The sequence below is a fragment of the Phyllostomus hastatus genome, unplaced genomic scaffold (assembly GCF_019186645.2).
Source record: "Phyllostomus hastatus isolate PE091 unplaced genomic scaffold, TTU_PhHast_1.1 phas_scaffold_345, whole genome shotgun sequence".
Lineage (NCBI taxonomy): Eukaryota > Metazoa > Chordata > Mammalia > Chiroptera > Phyllostomidae > Phyllostomus > Phyllostomus hastatus.
This window is the reverse complement of record NW_025334024.1, coordinates 6,855,024-6,872,589: the sequence shown is the minus strand read 5'-3', so window position 1 is coordinate 6,872,589 and position 17,566 is coordinate 6,855,024. Positions and strand designations below refer to the sequence as shown.

At 53.9% G+C, this 17,566-nt stretch overlaps 1 protein-coding gene across 1 annotated transcript in view; it reads left to right on the top strand.

Moving 5' to 3' along the window:
• LOC123806167 (c-Maf inducing protein) overlaps window positions 1-17,566 on the top strand; it is a 227,111-nt gene that overhangs the window by 191,632 nt on the left and 17,913 nt on the right. Inside the window, exons 8-10 of the mRNA XM_045819202.1 lie at window positions 3,633-3,736; window positions 5,245-5,349; window positions 11,646-11,999. Of these exons, the coding sequence (XP_045675158.1) occupies window positions 3,633-3,736; window positions 5,245-5,349; window positions 11,646-11,999 (563 nt within the window). The remainder of the gene's footprint in view (window positions 1-3,632; window positions 3,737-5,244; window positions 5,350-11,645; window positions 12,000-17,566) is intronic.

The window sequence follows — 17,566 nt, the reverse complement described above, 5'->3', positions numbered from 1 at the left end:
GTGAGTCAAGGGTGTACTTTTCAGAGTCCAAAGCAAAGGTTCTGCAGTTTCTTCTGCAAAGGAGCTTCTCCCCTCACCACTTGTCAGTGACAGGGCCACACCCCATCCGGGGCGTGCTTGGCCTGGCCCCTGCCTCCCCAGGCACATGAACACCTTTGCGTATTTCATGGGAGTCAGTAGACTTTAATAAGGGTTCTTTTGGGATACCCGACTTCAAAGGGAAAAATGTCAAAATTCAGGCAGCCTCCCATGGCCTAACCATACAACATCTCCCTTGTATTTGGCTAGTTTTATGGGCCTGGAGTGTTGACCATGTAATAATTTTCTGGATAAAAATCAGAACAGCTACAGGGCAAGCCCAGAATTTACAGCTCTGTTGTGGCCTGGCAGAGACCAGGGACCCTTGGGCATGAATTCTCACTTCACTTTTAAAGGACTTTCCCTAAGTGCTCCTCCAGCCCGGGCTGCTGTAAAGCATCTGCTAATTACCCACACTGTGGAAGAGAACTGGTAGACAATTGGTGGACGGGCGGCCGAGGGGGAGCAGTCCCTCTGGTAGCTCCTCCTGGGTGGCAGACTTTGGGTGTCACTCATTTAACTTAAGCTCCTTAAGCTTTGTAATTGGCCATGGGCCACATGCCCCGTTTTGGAGCTGGGACTCGCAGCTGGTGCCGGGAGTCCAGTCACCGGTTAGTGAGTGTGCCTAGCCTGCCCCCAGCCACAGGCCTGCCACATAGTGCGACCAGAGACTTCTCTTCACCCTGCATGCAAGGTTTCTCATTAAGGAAGCATCTGGGAAATGGGGAAAATCATACACCACCGTACGGTTCCGGGATTTCTGAGCTTGCTCTATTCCCAGAGTGCATCTTTTGCAAATATATCACATGCTCCAATTTCGTGGAGAAGCACACTGAATCATAGAGAGGTTAACAGAGTCTCAAAGAGTGTTACTCTTTGGGCAGAAATGAAAATTAGATACAAATGGAAGCAGTCCTTCAGCAGGTTCCCCTGTAGATTCTCAGCAATATGTCAAACTGTGTCTCCAAGAAGGACCATAGTCCCTGTGTCCACGCACCATTCAGTGGAGTGTTCTTGTTGTGGCAGGGGAGGCAAGAGGGGGCTGTGGTCCCCAGTGTGGGTGACCTGACCTGCTTTCCAAGGGGAGCATATTTGACTTTTCCAAAGAGGCAAAGTGTCCCTCAGCCAACTTTCAAAAGACCGTGAAACCCATATATAATGTTCATTCCCAAGGAAATGGCCTTGACTATCCAGAAATCTAATGGCAAACATAACTACTTTTAGCAGGGTTCAGTTGAAGCGGTTTTCATAGCATCATAAAGCCTCAGAGGTAGAGGGTGCTTAGGGAACAGTTCCTTCGACCCTCATTCTACAGTGGGGACACAGAGGACCTGGCGGCCCATGGCTACAAAGCTTTCCTGACACTCACTTTCAGGGGACTACAGTACTCGGGGCATTGTCCTCAATCTGAAACCACAATCAAGCTTCAGTCTTTTCATCATGCAGGAGCCTCACCTTCTAGCTCAGTGTTCTGCATATGTGTGCATACATGTGTATCATGTATACATGTATGTGCATATTGGGGGTGTGCATGTACATGTATGTTCCTTCTGAGTTCTCTCTGGCTTCTGCTGCCCTCCGGATGTGAAAGCATAATCCCAGTAGACAGGATGCAGTCAGATGAGCCCCACGTTGCCTGGAGGGCCCTAGTTCAGCCCTTTGGACTCCAGGTGAGGAAGAACCAGGCAGCTCTAGAAACACTCCTGTGAGCTGGCTGGAGAGAGTGGGGGGGGGTGCGCCCTACCCAGCCTTCATGAGGGTGCATGGGTCAGTTAGATCCATAAGGAGAATCTCCACTGGTTTTATTTCAGGTTAGAGTCCTGCTCCAGATTGCTTTTATTCAGTGGGTTTCGCTCAGTGGGACAATAGGAGGGACAGATGAGTCTGAAGACCACCAGGCTGCCCTCTGTCATATTAGTCACCCTCTTGCCCACACTGTGACTTCCCCTCCTGACTATTCAAAACACAGCTCGCAACTTTCAGTATGCAGCAATGAAGCCTCCAGATCCCTAACTATGCACCTGGGAGTGGACACTAGGTCCTCCCCAGGCTGATGCTTCTCTTATCTGCACTGTGTTTCTTCTGACAAGTCCTGGAGCCGACAGCCTTTCTGCTCTGAGTTCTGTCCCATCTGCCCCATCAACACGCTGCATTGGGGAAGCTGAGAAAATGTCGGTCTCTAATAACCACTCATTGGATCAGGCAGGGTAGCCCTGTCCTTGCTCAGTGCCCTTTAATTAGGCTTCAGCTAAGGTGAGATTCAGGCACCCATGGGCTGAGCTGGCTGATGGAGAGGGAGCGAGCGTCTTGCCCCCCAGGTGTGGGAGCTTGACCTTTACCAAACATTGGACAGGTTATTCCTCCACCTCCTCCTCCTTCCTGCCTGCGCCCGGGCACTGACCAGCAGCCACGCACCGGCCACTTTCCCTCCATACTCGCTCACCGCCCAGCACACGGACCTTCCCTCCCAGGCCGCCACTCTCACAATCGCTCACAACCCCACACTCCACGTGTCTCATGTACACCCCTCCTCCTGCACTCATTTTTCACACACAACTCCTCAACGTCCTGTGTCTCACACACTTTCTCCCACATCCCATGTCACACACAATCTTTACACACACCTTCTACACGTCATGTCTTACGTTCTGTCTCCATACACACCTCCTTCCGCACTCCATGTTTTCCACACACACAGATACGCCCATACTTGTCCAGTCAGCCTTTTTTGAGCTCATGCATTGTTGTCATCTGCCTTTTTTGGTCCCATGTGAAAATGGCTTTTTATTACAACTAAAGTCACCAGATGCTTCTTAAGTTTAATTGTGGTGCGCAGGGGTCAGCCGAGAGGAGGAGGAAGCCAACCCGAGGAGCCCTGGACTGGGGACCATCCCACCCGGCGCCATGTCTGGTTTTTGGGCTGCCTCAGCCCTCTCCAGAGACAGAGCAGGCATCTACTCACTAAAGGTGTTTGGGGACACAGGGCATCATGTCTGTCCAGTGCACCACCTTTGCCTCCTTCATACCTCTAGGAAGTCCCAAAGCAACACCCCGAATTGATGGCCTCAGATTGGGGCACCTCCTGACTTTGCTGTTCTGAGTGGTGTCAGATAATAGCTCATAGAAAGGAGAGAGGCCCAGAAATTCTTGGGTGGCTGCAGGAGAAGTTCGTAGCCTTCCCAGGCATCGTTGGTGGCTGTGCAGAAGAGAGGCCCCAGTTTGGCTGTTCGCTGAGCACGTCCGTGTGCCACGCTGACCCCACCCAACCACAGGGCTGGGTTGATGCCATGCCAAAGGGTTGGCTACGTGTGCCAGAAACCCCCTGTGACGGGACATGTATTGCTGTCTACTGACAGCCATCAAAGGGTGTAAGCAGGAGCATCACGGGGCCAGTTTTTTGAAGTGAAAATGTGTGTGCTTTCTAGAAAGAGGAGACAGCTGGTGTCTCCCCGCTGTCTTCACACCAGTGGCTCCAGGCGGAGCAGGTCCCATCGCCAGCCTCCTGGCCTGCTCTGCAAGCGTGTCCCAACTCCTCCTCTCTGCTCTCTCTGCAGGACTTCGGGAAGTGCCCGCGACTGAGGCTGTTTACTCAGGAGTACATCCTTGCCTTGAACGAGCTCAATGCGGGGATGGAAGTGGTGAAGAAGTTCATTCAGAGGTGGGTCTCCGGCTGACACCCTCCCACCCCAGCCCTTGAGCCAGCTTTCCTTCTCTCCCAGAACCACGCACTCCCCAGATGCCCCGAGAGGCGCCACCGGTGTTCAGAGGTTGCGAGCGTCTCTTCCTCTGCGTGGGTCTCCTGGAGCCTCCTGACCACGTGTGGTCTGAGGCACTTACGTGCTGTGTGAGGTTGAGCCAGTCGGGTGCCGTACCTCTGGTCCTGTTTCCTCCACACAGGGGTTGTTGTGTGATTACGTAAGGTGGCAGTTGAGGAAGCCCCTGGCATGATACCTGGCTCAGCAGGAGCTCAGGAAATGCTAACAGTCCTGAGTAATGTGAGCACAGCCTTGGGCTGTGGACGCCAGGTGTGCAGGAAGCAAGCCCCTGTGGTCCCAGGCAGTCCCCACTGGGGACTTTAACAGCTGTCTTTCAAACGGGGCCAAAAGGAAGCCAAATGTTCTGGTTCTTACTCCCTTCTGGTGTTTGGGTAGCGGAGTCAGTTTTGCTTTGATTTTTAAATGTTTTTCTCTGTGCCCTGGTTTCCTCATCTGTAAATGAGAATCGTAATACCCACTCCATCCAGCTAATGTGAGGGATTCAGCAATCTGACACACAGAAACGCTAAGAATTTTGCACAAATGTGATGGGAGCACCAGTGCTCATTGTCATGACTCTTCTTCTCTGTAAAGAAAATCAAAATAGCCTGGCTACGCCCGTTCTGAGGCTACGTGCCTCCCGCACAAACTCACCTGCAGCTCACCAAGCATTTCCGAACCCCGATGGTGTGCCCTTCCACCAGAGTCCAGGGGGCTCAGGGCCCCTTTCAAGCATCCAGTTAAAGTTTATAAAATTCTTTAGGTCAGGCCTTGCTCAGTCCCAGTGGCCACAGTAGCTTTTCCAGGAATGTTACAGGTATTATCCCGAGGCCCCACACTGCCCCATTTTGCAGATAGGAAAGCTGAGGCAACTGTGATTAACAACAATAACTGTGCATACGGGGGCCTTAGCAACTGTGTTCCAGGCCCCATGCTAGGTCAGCGGGACTGTAATAATTTTCTTTCCAAAGCAGGGCACTTATGAGAGTAAAATGAGGTGTTAACAGTAATGATTTCAGAACTGCCAGCTATAAATGTGACTGTCCCAGGCCACGTGGCCATTATATGCTAAGTCTTCCCATAAATTAGAAAATCAGATGTTTACTGTTACCCATTAACGAGGGGCCATTGTCCCCATTTTATAACCAAGTAAACTGAGAGTGGAGTATTTTGGCAGTGTGCCACGGCTGCTCGGCTGGACTTAGACCCGGGTACCCAGGACCCGGAACTTGGTTCTGTGTTGCCTGCACAGGGCGGGGCTAGGACCCAAATCTCGGTGTTGCTGCCTCCCCACAAAAGGCTCAGAGTGCTCCCCCAGTGACCTCCTCAAGCTGTGTCCCAGCCTCCCCCCACCTCCCTGCTGAGGGTGCCATCCTGCAGCTGCCTCACCCTGCCCTCTGCTCTTTTCCAGCATGCACGGCCCCACAGGGCACTGCCCTCACCCCCGGGTCCTGCCCAACCTGGTGGCCGTGTGCCTGGCTGCCATCTATTCCTGCTATGAAGAGTTCATCAACAGGTCAGTCGCCACCACCACCAGGAGGGACTGGGTGGGAGCACGCTGCCACCCCAGGGTAGGGACAGTGAGAGGCCGACTCAGCAAGCACGGGAGGTGGAGCAGCCTCCACCAGGCCGGCCTCCAGTGTGTTAGCCACACACCGTGCGCTCACTGAGTCCAGGGCCCAGAACCCAGGCATGTCACTGGAAAAGCAGACACTGAATCAGCCCTGGCAGCTGCACGGCCGTGGTGCCGACCTGGCTTCAGGAGCAAGAGTTTTATTGCAAAGATTTCTCACCACCCGACACATGTGACACATTGGGGCCTGGGTGTGTGTGCATGCATGTATGAGGGAATGTGCACACATGTGGGTGTGCACATGGGGTGTTGTGTGCGTGTGAGTGCACGTGTAGGTGTGTGTGTTGCCCACATGTGTGAGTGTACAAGCGTCCCTTCAGCGGTGGCTGTAAGGTTTGCTCCCTCTTCGCCTGTCTTTGTAAACACAGAAATGGATTTTGCCTGTGTATATCTTGAGGGCCCACTGTGTGCCAGGCACAGCTGTCGGCACTGCAGGTGAAAGAGAGCAGATTCCCCCTCGGAGCTCGTCCTCTGCCGGGGGAGATGACATACAAGTAAATGTGCAGGGTCATGTCAGATGGTGGGCAGTTCTGTGAAAACAATCAAATGCAGCCATGACTGGAAAACATGCACAGCAGGATCACTGCCTTGGTCTCCCCAGGGCTTGGGGACAAACCTTACTAGGGAAGTGAGCCCAGAAAGCACCGGGGAAGAGGACAGATGATAGGAACTGGAGCCTGTGTTCGTTAGCGGTGACCACCTCCATCCCCTGTGCACCCCCACTGGCCGTCCTGGGAGACCGCATGGAGCACGTCTCAGTTGTTCCTCCGAGGGATGGTGACGCTGGGTGGTTACTTACTTGTTCCCATTCTGCCTTAATTGAGGATTGCTCCAGGGATGGAGTGACGCAGATGCCACTAGTTTGCGTAGAACTTTCGACAGTGACCTCTGGGGTCTCTGGGGAGGATACGCTGTGCAGGGCAGAGACGGGATCGGCTGCAGCTGCCCAGCCCGTCATTCAGGTGGCGCACTGCACAGCTCCAGGGGGCCCACTGGAGCTGGGGATGCAGCGGGAGTATATCGCAGACCTTAAAGAAAAGGCAGCGGCACATTCTGAGTCGCTGAAAACCTGTACAGATGGGGCTTCTAAAACAAACACTGTACTTCGAGGTCTTGGGGAAAGGACCACAAATGAACCTTAATAAGGGGCTATTTTCTTATGACGGCTTGAGAAGGGAGGATGGCCATTTTTAATGTCCTCAGCCCTAGGCCCTGCTATTCAAAGGGACTATGTCCATCTCGAATCATTTCCCTGTTCAGAAAGAGGTGACAGTATCCTTGAGACCAGAATATGCAGATGCCATGCTGATCATTCCCAAGTGCCCGTGAGAGACCCTGTAACATATTATATTTCAGTAAAAAAGAAGGTGAGAGCGTAGTGCACGGCCTGTATAGTCATCCCAGCATCCCTGTGTACACCGATGGTCACTTGCCCTTGGCCTCATACACTCTAGCTCAAGAGCTGGCCAAGCTGGTGTGCACGCATTTCAAACTCAGGCCACCCCAGGAGGCAGGAAGAGCAAGAGGAGGACACACACAAACACACACATATTCTCAGGCTCCTTTTCCTTCTGAAGCCTCTGGCTCAGCCCAGCCTGCTTGGGCCCTCTCCCTGGATACTGAGCTGGGACTCGGCAGCGGGCCGGGGCCAGAGCAGGAAACCGCACATCGAAGTTTTCCCTTTGCGTCTCCACAGCCCTGCCAGGGTGCCCCAGAGCAGGGTTTCCCTGACATAGGAGCAGGAAGCAGAAAGACAGGATGCTGGAGATCTCCCTCCCAGTGCCCATCCCAGGGGAAGGGCCGGGGAAGGAACCAGGATGAGGGAACATACGCACTGGTGCAGTTCGGGGACTGGGGACGGTAGGAGCCAGCGTGCCCCCTCCTCTCACTCACTCAGTACTCGATTGGCGAGGGCCCATTAAGTGCCAGGTGTTGAAGTGCAAGTGAGCCCGCGGATGGGACCCCTGTGCTCCCAGAGCAGATGGTGTAGTGGTGGGTGGAGGGGTGGGTGGGGCAAGAGTGAGCAGGCGGTTACTGTACAGTCTGGTCAGGGCCGTGGTGACAGAAGCCAGAGGCCTCGTTAACATGGTCTCCGGCAGGGAGTCTGAGCCCTGGCTGCACGTGAGTCACCTGGGGAAGCTTTACAAAATCAGAGCGTAAAACTGAGCATACATCTACTCTATGATCCAACTCCTCATAGCTTTTGGTATATTCATCAGAAGATATGTACAGGGATGTTTATTGCTGCATTAGTTCTAATAGTCCAAAACTGAAATCTGCCTCAACGCCAATGTCCTACGACAGGAGAATGGATAAATAAGTTATGATCTCTCAAAAGCCATACTGTGTATAGCAGCAGAAATGAATGAACTCATGCAGCCATCCCACAGACATAATAGTAGGTAAAAGAAGTCAGACCCAAAAGATACGTAGTGTGATTCTTTTTCTTTCAAGTTCAAGAACATGCAAAATGAATCTGTGAAGATAGAGGCCAGAATAGTGGCCACCTTTAGGGTGGGTAGTTAGATGGAAAAGCATGAGAGAAGCTTCTGGGCTTCTGGAAATGTTTCACATCTTGATCGGGGCCAGTGGTTCTCAACTGCGGGCAATTTTTACCTCCAGGGTATGTTGGGCAATGTCTGGAGACATTTTGGGTTGCCACCACTTGAGCAAAAGGAGGGGTGCTGCTGGCATCCAGCAGGTGGAAGTCAAGGACACTGCTGAACATGCCACCAGGTGCAGGACAGCCCCCCACAGAGAATTACCAGAATTTTCTGGCCCAAAATGGCAGTGGTGCCAAGGTGGAGGAATCCTGATCTGGTGGGTGGTTATTAGATGGGAATGTGTAAGAACTCACAAAGCTCTGCACCTACAATTCACGCATTTGACTGTTCTGTGTTTCAGTTATGCCCATGTATGCTGGAGCCCTGTTCCACTTGGGAGCACACCTCTTCCCAATTCCACAGTCAGTGGTGGCACATTGGTGGCTTGAATTTGGTCATCATAGGAGTATTTACACCAAGGAAATTGGCCAACACTACAGAAGCCAAGGCAGTTGGCTTTATTTTTCAGCATACTGCTGGTTATATCTCCAAGCATAGTAGAAAAAGTGATGCCACGGCCCCACCTACTGCGTTCTGATTGGATTGATGGCCCTTGCATTGGATTGTTCTGTTTTATTTTAATTCCCCAGACAAGTCAAGTTTGTGGCCAGAGTTGAGAACCCCTTCTCTCAGGGGAAGTGAGGAAGGGGTCCTTCAGGGAGGTGATATTTAAGTTGAGACCTTCTAGCTGTCAACAAGGGAAGAGCCAGGATGAGGTGATCCAGGCAGAGAGAACAGAAGGGACAAAGGCCTGGCAGGGCAGGTGGAGTTGCCGTTAGTCACATTTTTCTACCTGCGGTCCTTAAACACTTGCTTCAGGATCCCCCGAACTACTTCTTTAAAAAGAAGCCCAGGAATCTGCTTTCTGGGCAAGCTCCTCTGGTGATCTGCTCCATCCTAAGGATGAAGGGCCATAGCAGGGGAGGAAGTGACTACAGCAAAGAGAGGGGGAAAGTAGCAAAAGGTGATGCTGGAGAAGAGGGCTGGCCATGGACAGACTTGTACTGCTGAGCTTCTCCCACTTGCTCTGCTGAGCTGCTGCTGGGAGTGCGTGTTAAATGCAGGTTCAGGTTCAGCAGGTCTGGGGCAGGGCCTGAGACTGCTTGTCTCACAGGCTCCCAGTGGTGCAAATGCTGCTGGTCAGGGACCACACTACTTTCAGTGCAGAACTCTGCCGAGGTTTTACTTGTGGAGTTTTCATTCTGAGAGTGTTGGGTTTTAAGGGTGGAAGGGACTTGACAAGATACCAGTTTCCAAATTCCTGTCTGGCAGCAGCTGCACAGGGGATGGACTAGAGGGGGCAAGCATGATCTGGGGGGAATTGTAAGCCACTGTGGTTGTAACCAGGTGCCCCAGGTGGAGGCACAGAGAGGTTGAGGCAGACCTTGCTGCTTCCTGCACAGACCCGCTCGGAGCCCATGGTAGTTTGAGTTCCAAGTGATGCCATCAGTTCCTCCAGGAAATCACCCAAGGACCACGGTCTTGCGAGACCTTTCCCAGGCTCAGGTTCGCCCAGCTCTGTAGGGCAGTCCCTGGAAGAGAAAGCCCGTGTTGTCCTCGGGGCCCATCCACGGTGCTCTCTGTGGCACACAATGTACTTGCACACAAAGAGCAGACAGCTTGACCCAGGTTAGCATGGCTCACTGGAAAATCACCCGCTCTGAGCCAAACAGCCTTGAAAATCCACTCCTAAATCCCAGCAAAGGCAAACAAAGGGAAATGGAGTGTTGAGCATTTCAGCAGCAAATTAGCTCCGAACCCATAGCCCTCCCCCTACGGACCACACACACAATTTTCCATCAACCATAGAATTTTCGGACTTTGGCCCATGGCTTTTGTTTTTCCCCAGCAAAGTTTCAAGTGTATTTATCAAACATCCTTGGTGGGCTCAGCTCAGGCCTGCTTTGTAGTGCATGCTTGATAAATTCAGGCCCTGTGTGTTGGGTCCTACTTCTGTGCTCAGTCCATCCTTGTGCATAGGGAGGACATGCATCTTTGGAAGCACACACATGTGGCACATTTAGGGAGAGACTGCCAGCTGTTTGTGATCATATCATTGTGTTCCGAGTCTCTTGGAGCAGTGGGCTCAACCTTGACCGCATGCACAGGGTGTCTAGACCCCAACCAGAGATTTCACTCTAATTGAGCTTCAGGATGTTGAGACATGCCACAAGGGACACTGGTGTCCAGCCAGGGATGGAAAGCTCTGGTTCAGAGGCAGGGTAAGGGTGGCAGGGAGGAGGACTTACATATGGGATCTTGGAAGCCACAGTGGTGGTGAGGAGCCTGGCCTTTGTAGTCAGAGACCTCGTATGAAATCCCAGGCCCTTCCGCTTAACAAGCCCTATGATCAAATAGGTCATTTGACTTCTGGGCACTTCTTTCTTCACCCAAAACATGGAAATGGTAATACTGCCATTCAGGGATACCCGAGAAGTCTGTGTAATAGCACTCAGCACTGTGCCAGCCCTGGGGTACCAATGAGGGAAACCCACTGCTAGAGGTACCTTCGGTCACATGTGCCTCCAGGTGGTGTTTGGAAGTGCCCAGTGAGGAGGCACTTTATCCAGCCTCAAGGCACTAATGTCATGGTGTCCCAGCCCAGCATTTCCCAAACAAATGTGACATCAGTGAGTGATGCATAGAGCCCTTTGCATCACTGTTAGCACCCTGCACAGTCATCATTCCTTCAGGTGGTTGCAGGTGCAGTACAGCGGGGGATGCTGCTGCAGAGAGGAGAGACCTGCATGTTCCAGGAGTTTGGGGTGCTGGGGTTCGGGATCCCCTTGAAGTGGATTCCCAGGTGGAGAGTGGAGGCTGAGCCCTCGCACCTGGTGGGGATGGGGCAGTAGAGGTGGGGCCTGGGCCTTGCCCTGAAGGACATAATGCTTCAGGAGGAGAAGGGGGACACTTAGACTATAGAAAGAAACCAGAAGCAAAATTGTTTAGTTACAGGGGTGTCCAACCTGCAGCCCACAGGCTACATGCAGCCCAGGGTGACTGTGAATACGGCCCAACACAAAATCGTAAATTTACTTAAAACATTACGAGATTCTTTTGTGATTACATGTCGCAATGTATTTAATGTGTGGCCCAAGACAGTTCCTCTTCTTCCAGTGTGGCCCAGAGACGCCAAAAGGTTGGACACCCCTGGACCACAGGTCTCAGAGGTGCGTCAGGAAGGTGTCCAGGGAAGACATCTTGGTGGAGGTACCTCATAGAGGTTAACATTCACTCATCCATTCAACAAATATGTGTTGAGTACCTACTATGTACAGGGACTACAACATGTGCTTTAGGCACAGACAGCTGGGTTTGGGTGCCATTTCCACCCCTCCCTGTCTTGAGACCGTGAACAAGGCACTTTCCCAGACTGAGCCTCAGTTTCCTCACTTGCGGACTGGGAACCAAGGGCACCAGCTTGTAGCATATGCCATGGAGGTTCAGGGAGGCATTCAGCATGGTGGAGCCTGGCTTATCGGAAGCGCTCACTGGGCCTCGTAGCTCACAGCTGCAAGGACTTCAGGGCGGCATGCCACCCCCTGCACTCACACACCCCTCTGCCTCTTCCACCAGCCGTGACAACTCCCCAAGCCTGAAGGAGATCCGGAACGGCTGCCAGCAGCCCTGCGACCGGAAGCCCACCTTACCTCTGCGCCTTCTGCACCCCAGCCCGGACCTGGTGTCTCAGGAAGCCACGCTGTCCGAGGCGCGGCTCAAATCGGTGGTCGTGGCCTCCAGCGAGATCCACGTGGAGGTGGAGCACACCAGCACTGCCAAGCCGGCGCTGACGGCCAGCGCGGGCAACGACAGCGAGCCCAACCTCATCGACTGCCTCATGGTCAGCCCTGCCTGCAGCACCATGAGCATCGAGCTGGGCCCCCAGGCTGACCGCACGCTCGGCTGCTACGTGGAAATCCTCAAGCTGCTGTGAGTGTCCCTTCTACGTGCCTGTCCCCAGCGGGGCGTGGGAGGGCCTTGCCTTTGCTGTCCATATTCGCCAGTTTGAGGCGTGCAAGGGTGGACATGCTGAGTGTGCACATTTGAGTTGGGATGTGGGAGCATGTGAGTATGGGTTCAGAGATGCAAGGTGTGAAGGCACACGTTTTGGGCATGCGTACATGTATGCTGCAGTGCCTGGGCACATGTATAGGTATGTACAGGAGCACCCATGTGTGTATAAGCTTGAGAGTGTGTGTGTGCATGAGCACACGAGTACCCAAGGGTGTCTGTGAGTCTGTGAACCTTAGCGCGTTGTGTGGGGTGTGGGCTCATTCTGAGTTTATGAGTGTTGTTATATGTGTGAATGGCCATGAGTATGTGGTGTGACAGTACATGTGTGCCTGAGCATGTGTATGTGTGTAAGTGTACAAGTGTGGACATATGAACACTGTGCTGCTTTCGTGCATGAGTGGCTGTGAGTGCACACATGTGAATACGAGCATTTATACATGACAGTCGGAGTATGTGTGTGTGTGTGTGTTTCTGTGTTTGTGTCAGGTATGCCTGTGTACCAGCATGTGAGTGTTTGTGTCGTGCAGTCTGTGCATGTTGTATGTGCTCAGTGCGGGTGTCCATAAAGGGAGTGCCTTTTTTGGGAAGTGGCCCCATGGGTTGATGTGAGGACCAGGCCCCCTGACTCTTCCTCGTGAGCTCTCTGACGGAAGTGCATGTGGGTCAGGCTGTGCAGCTCTGGCTGCTGGGAAACGGTCTGAGTGAGGAGCCAGGAGGCCGGGTCTGAGCTGGGTGCTTTGGGCCTGTCTCTGTGCCTCAGTTTTGTAACTCTAGAATGGGGGGTGGTATTAATCTTTGATCCCCCAAGAGTCTTTCCAGTTCCTCCATTCACACTCAGGCCACTCAGACTCATCCCAAATTCACACACCTGGTTCCCCGAGCCCCCGGTGGAGGACCTGGGCTGAGCTCTGTGGTCCCGCGGACCAGCTTGGTCTGGGGAACCCCACAAATACCTTCCCCAATCACTCCCACAAGTCCTGTCCTTCAGAACAAGAGCTCAGCCCTGCTCTCAGGACCTGGTCCAGAGGTTGGCACTGCCAGGTGCGGTCATTGGTGGGGGGTGGGCTTTTCAGAGGCACTGGGGGATGGGATGACAGTGTGGTCACATCCAACTGACTTATGGTCCCTCTCTGAAGCCAGGGCCCCTGGATGCAGTGGGAGGCCTGGCTCCGGGGGCTCGTCAGCGTTGCCAGGGTTTTGCTGAGTCTCCAAGGCTGTCGTACACCCTGCAACGCTGGTTCTGCCTCTTTCATCAGCGTGTTGCTGCCTGCAGTGGGCTCAGCATCCAGAGGGGCGGAGGCAACCTGCCAGTGGCTGGTGAGCTGGTGAATAAGTCTGGGAGACGCCTCAGGGTGCCCCCGTGCCTTAAAGCAGGGCTTGTGGTGTCTGTGAAGATGAACACACACGTGCACACACCCACACACATCACGCAGTGGCTTCTTGTGCTTTGAAAGGAGAGTGTGGATGCAGCATCCTCAGACACTCCCTCTGCCCCGTTCAGGCCCTGAGAGGAGAGTGAGGCCTCCTAGGAGGTTGGTTCCAGCCTCGCCCATGCTTCTAGCAGCAGAGGCCAGCTGAGGGCACAACTGCATGTAATGACAGCCCACCCCACCCTACCTCACCCCCTCACAGTTGCCAAAGGAAATTCCAAATTATGCTCTGAGAGCTTCTCCTAGAACACGCCTCAGTCCCGTCAAGGCACGGGGGAGGCCCCAGTTTCTCCCAGGGGTAGGTTGTCAGTCATGGCCCTTGTGTCCTCCCCGCCCTGGCTGAAGCAGGGCCCACCAGGCCAGAGACGGCCCTGCTCTCTCCCTCGGCCCCTGACTCTGGCTGTTTTCTGCAGACACCTGGAACTCCCAGGCCCCCTGCCGGCTTGGGCCCTGGCTCAGATTTCTCATTAAACACTAAGGGTTTGAGTTTCATCATGCAGTTCACACACATTTTTTTTTCCTTCTTCATAAACATGCTCATGAATGAGGACTCTGTTCTTCCTGATCTGCTTCCAGACCTCCTGCCTGCCCGCATCACCCAGCTGCCAGGGTGCGGGTAGGGGTCAGGGGCCCAGTCAGGGGCCACCCGCTGGGAGCCAGAGGTGTTCTGATGGATGTGCAAAGCTCAGAACACAGTCTGGGCCTGGTAACTCCTTTTCCTAGCAACTTTCCTTCTCCAACTCTGCTGCCTGCTTGAGTCACTGGTCCATTGGGAGGCCTGAGACATGTTGGGTCCCTAGCAGCTCAAAGTATTCCAACACATGATATGTCGGGGAAAAGCACAGGTTTGGAGCCAGACTGCAGGGTTCAAAGGCCACAGATATATCGGTATTGGCCTGTGACCTTGGGTGACTTACTTGTCTTTTCTAAGTCATAGCTGCCTCCGGGCATTAGAGTGGGGTGGCGGGCATGGCTCTGGGCACCTGGCAGGTGTAGACACCGGGCAAATGGGAGTTACTGCGCTTCCTGAGTACAGCTGTTTCCTCTATTTTAAGACACCTTTGAGAGTAAGATGCTTTTTTTGACTTAATACTAATACTTGAGAGGAAATCAAAGACAAATATATTCAAAGCACACTCAGGTCTAGGTGGCAAGAAGCATGCATCGGGGAACATGGGGAATGCAACTGTAGGACATTTGCCGTGTAAGTGCCGGAGGCAGAATTCTTGGCTCCTGTCGCCCTCAGTTTTCTTGTCTGTAAAATGGGTATTGTTCTCAGGGGGCTGGTGTGGGAATTTAATGACATGGGGCCTTTCCAGGCTGACCCAGTGCTGGTTCTTAGTAAGAGTGGACTGCTGTTATCAGTAGGGGTGCTGCCTAAATGAGTTACGTGTGAAGAATGCAAGAGCAGAGGCTCTAATGTGGCATTGAGGGGTCTTAAGAGGACATTTTGCGGGGGCAGAGGAGGCCAGGCTTAGCACCCTGGCCCAGCTTGCCAACCCTGTGCATCGGAGCGGGCCCCGCTGGTCCCCCAGCGTGAGCATCACGGCTCTCTCTGCAGCCGGGGCCCTGAGACGCCCAGGCCCCTAGTTACCGTCATTACAATTTCACACCTCGGAGAAGGACCGCAAGCCTCTGAAAGTTCCCTGGAGACCCTGAAAAGGGAAAGCTATTCCCAATGCAGGCCAGGTTGCTGCTGAAAGCATCGCCTTGTGAGGCCCAGGCTGGCTGGTCTGACGGAAAGAACCTGGACGTGGGAGCTGGACAGAGCAGACTTGGGCCTGTGGTAGTTTGGAGGCCAGCTCTTAGTCTGCCGGGCACCTGCATGTGACCCATGTACTTATCTACCCGTCTACTTCTGCATTCCTTTATCGAGCATTCGCTGCACTGCTTGGTGGGACCAGGCTCTCTGCCAGGTGCCAGGGTCCCCACTGATCTCCTGCTTTCAGTCCCTCTGAACCTGGGAGCACCAACTGCTGAGGGCAGTGGCCTCACCTGCCCAGTGGGATGGACTGTGGGAAGCCACTGGCCACAGGTGAGGCCACAGGTAAGGGGATGCTCTTCTGTCTGGGGAGAGAAAAAAGCAGCTTCTGTGAGGAAGACGTGAGCATATCTACTCAATCTGATCAACTTGAATCTGGCTACTTGGTATTTTTGCAAAGACCCGGATTTTAAAAGAGGCTTGATGGGCTGGAGGTCAGTTGGAAGACGCCCCAGCCGTCGGGGGCTGTTGGGGGAAACTCAGATGGAAGTGGGTTTGTCCTAATGACCGGGCGGTGGAACTAGAATGCAGAAGACAGGCACCAGGAAGGACATGGGAGACGTGGTAGTCACCCGGCACAGTCCTACCGTCCTGTGGAAGGACCGCCCCAGCCAGATGCCACAGCCCCGCTGACAAGAAACACCAGGAGTTTGGTGCAGGGAAGGGGGACTGATTGGGAGCTCGGGAATCCTGTCTGTGACCTGTATCAGGAGTCCAGACCTCTCTGGACTTATCTGTAAATGGGGGTTCTGGAGCTACCCTGGCCCCGTAAATGGAATGCTCAAGGCACTTCACCTGCTCTCCCTTTCCTGGCTGAGCCCAGGGAAGGCCTGGCTGTCTTGTTTCCTTCCTGGGGGTGGGTGGTGAGGCCGCCCATAGCCAGGCCTGCCTGGCTCACCAACCCTGAGGCTGGCACTGCTCTCCAGAGGCTCATGGCAGGTGCTCTGCTGGCCATGGGGTTCCCTCGCCCTGTCCCTTGGGCGTGGCCAGCTGGCCAGTCCCCAGGCACCTAGCCTCCCACCCTCTGCCCAACACACCCTCTGCGCATGCTCAAACTGGTCAGACTGGGCGTTTGGAGCAGGGCCAGGAGCCAGCCGCAGATTTGGAGCTGCGCTGGGCGGAGGCGAAGAGGAAGTCTGTCTCACTCTTCCTTTCTTCGCCCCACGGCCCCTTTCTTGGTCCTGTGTGAGCCACCATAATGGAGCTGACAGGCGGCCAAGCTCCAGGCTGGAGAGACGTGGGAGGGAGAGGGCTTCCACCCGGACCCCTGCCCTGGACTCAGCCTCAGCCCCCGACTGAGCTTAGCACCTGGGGACACAGAACAGGCTTGTCGACATCCCTCCCCACTCAGCAGTGTGAACCCTGGGCCAGGCCCGTCACTGCCCTGGATGGAGCCCAGTGTGCCCACCCACTGGGCACAACATCCCTCTGATTGTGGGCGATTTGAAGTCTCCTTAGGGCTTTCTTCATTAATGGCATTTTTACAAGTAACATTATTTATTATTTTAAGGCAAAAGAAAGAGTAGTAAAGTGCCCTTTTTGATAAAGGGAAAGGCCTTTGCTCACAGGTGGATGCAGGAGACACGAGGTATCACGTAGTTCAGTGGATGGGATCGCAGGTGCAGGAGCCAGGCTCTCGGGCGTGGGCCAGCGTGTTCTCCTCTGTAGATGGGGACGCATTTCCAGGAGGAGCACCTGGGCCAGTCCACCTGTGTTCGTGGAATAGGACAGGCACTGTCCAGAATGTTTGCTGTTACTTGCAGGTCTCCTGGAAACCAGGAGTCGGAGTCAGTGGCAGGTGGGGATGTGAGAGGGGAGGGACTTGGGAAGGGAGACCGACCAGCTGCAGACATATATGACCCCCTCCCCGCAGAAAGCATATAGGTATTGGGTCAAAAAGAGTCTCTGTGTCCCCATGTGCATCCCACAGGCCTCTGAGCACCCTGTGCCCAGCCACCCATGGTGGGCATAGAGCATGTGCCCAGCCTTGGGCACTGGGGCCCACAGAATCCTTGCTCCGAGTCTCCTAGCTGCCTGCTCTCATGGGTCACTGAGGTGCTCGGAGCCACGCTCTCTCACCTGTAAAGTGGGTGTGATTCTCTCTTTTCCTTTAGTGGCTGTTTTGAGGATTAAGCAAGCAAGTTCATGCCCAGCACACAGCCTAGTAAGTGCTTAGTACACCTCCGCCAGTAGCTCTGTGGAGCTTAGCTCAGGCCACCAGGCTTTTCTGGGAATTCTCTTCTGCATGTCCGGCATTGGAGTCTTTCTTCAGAACCTTCCAGGGTGTGAGC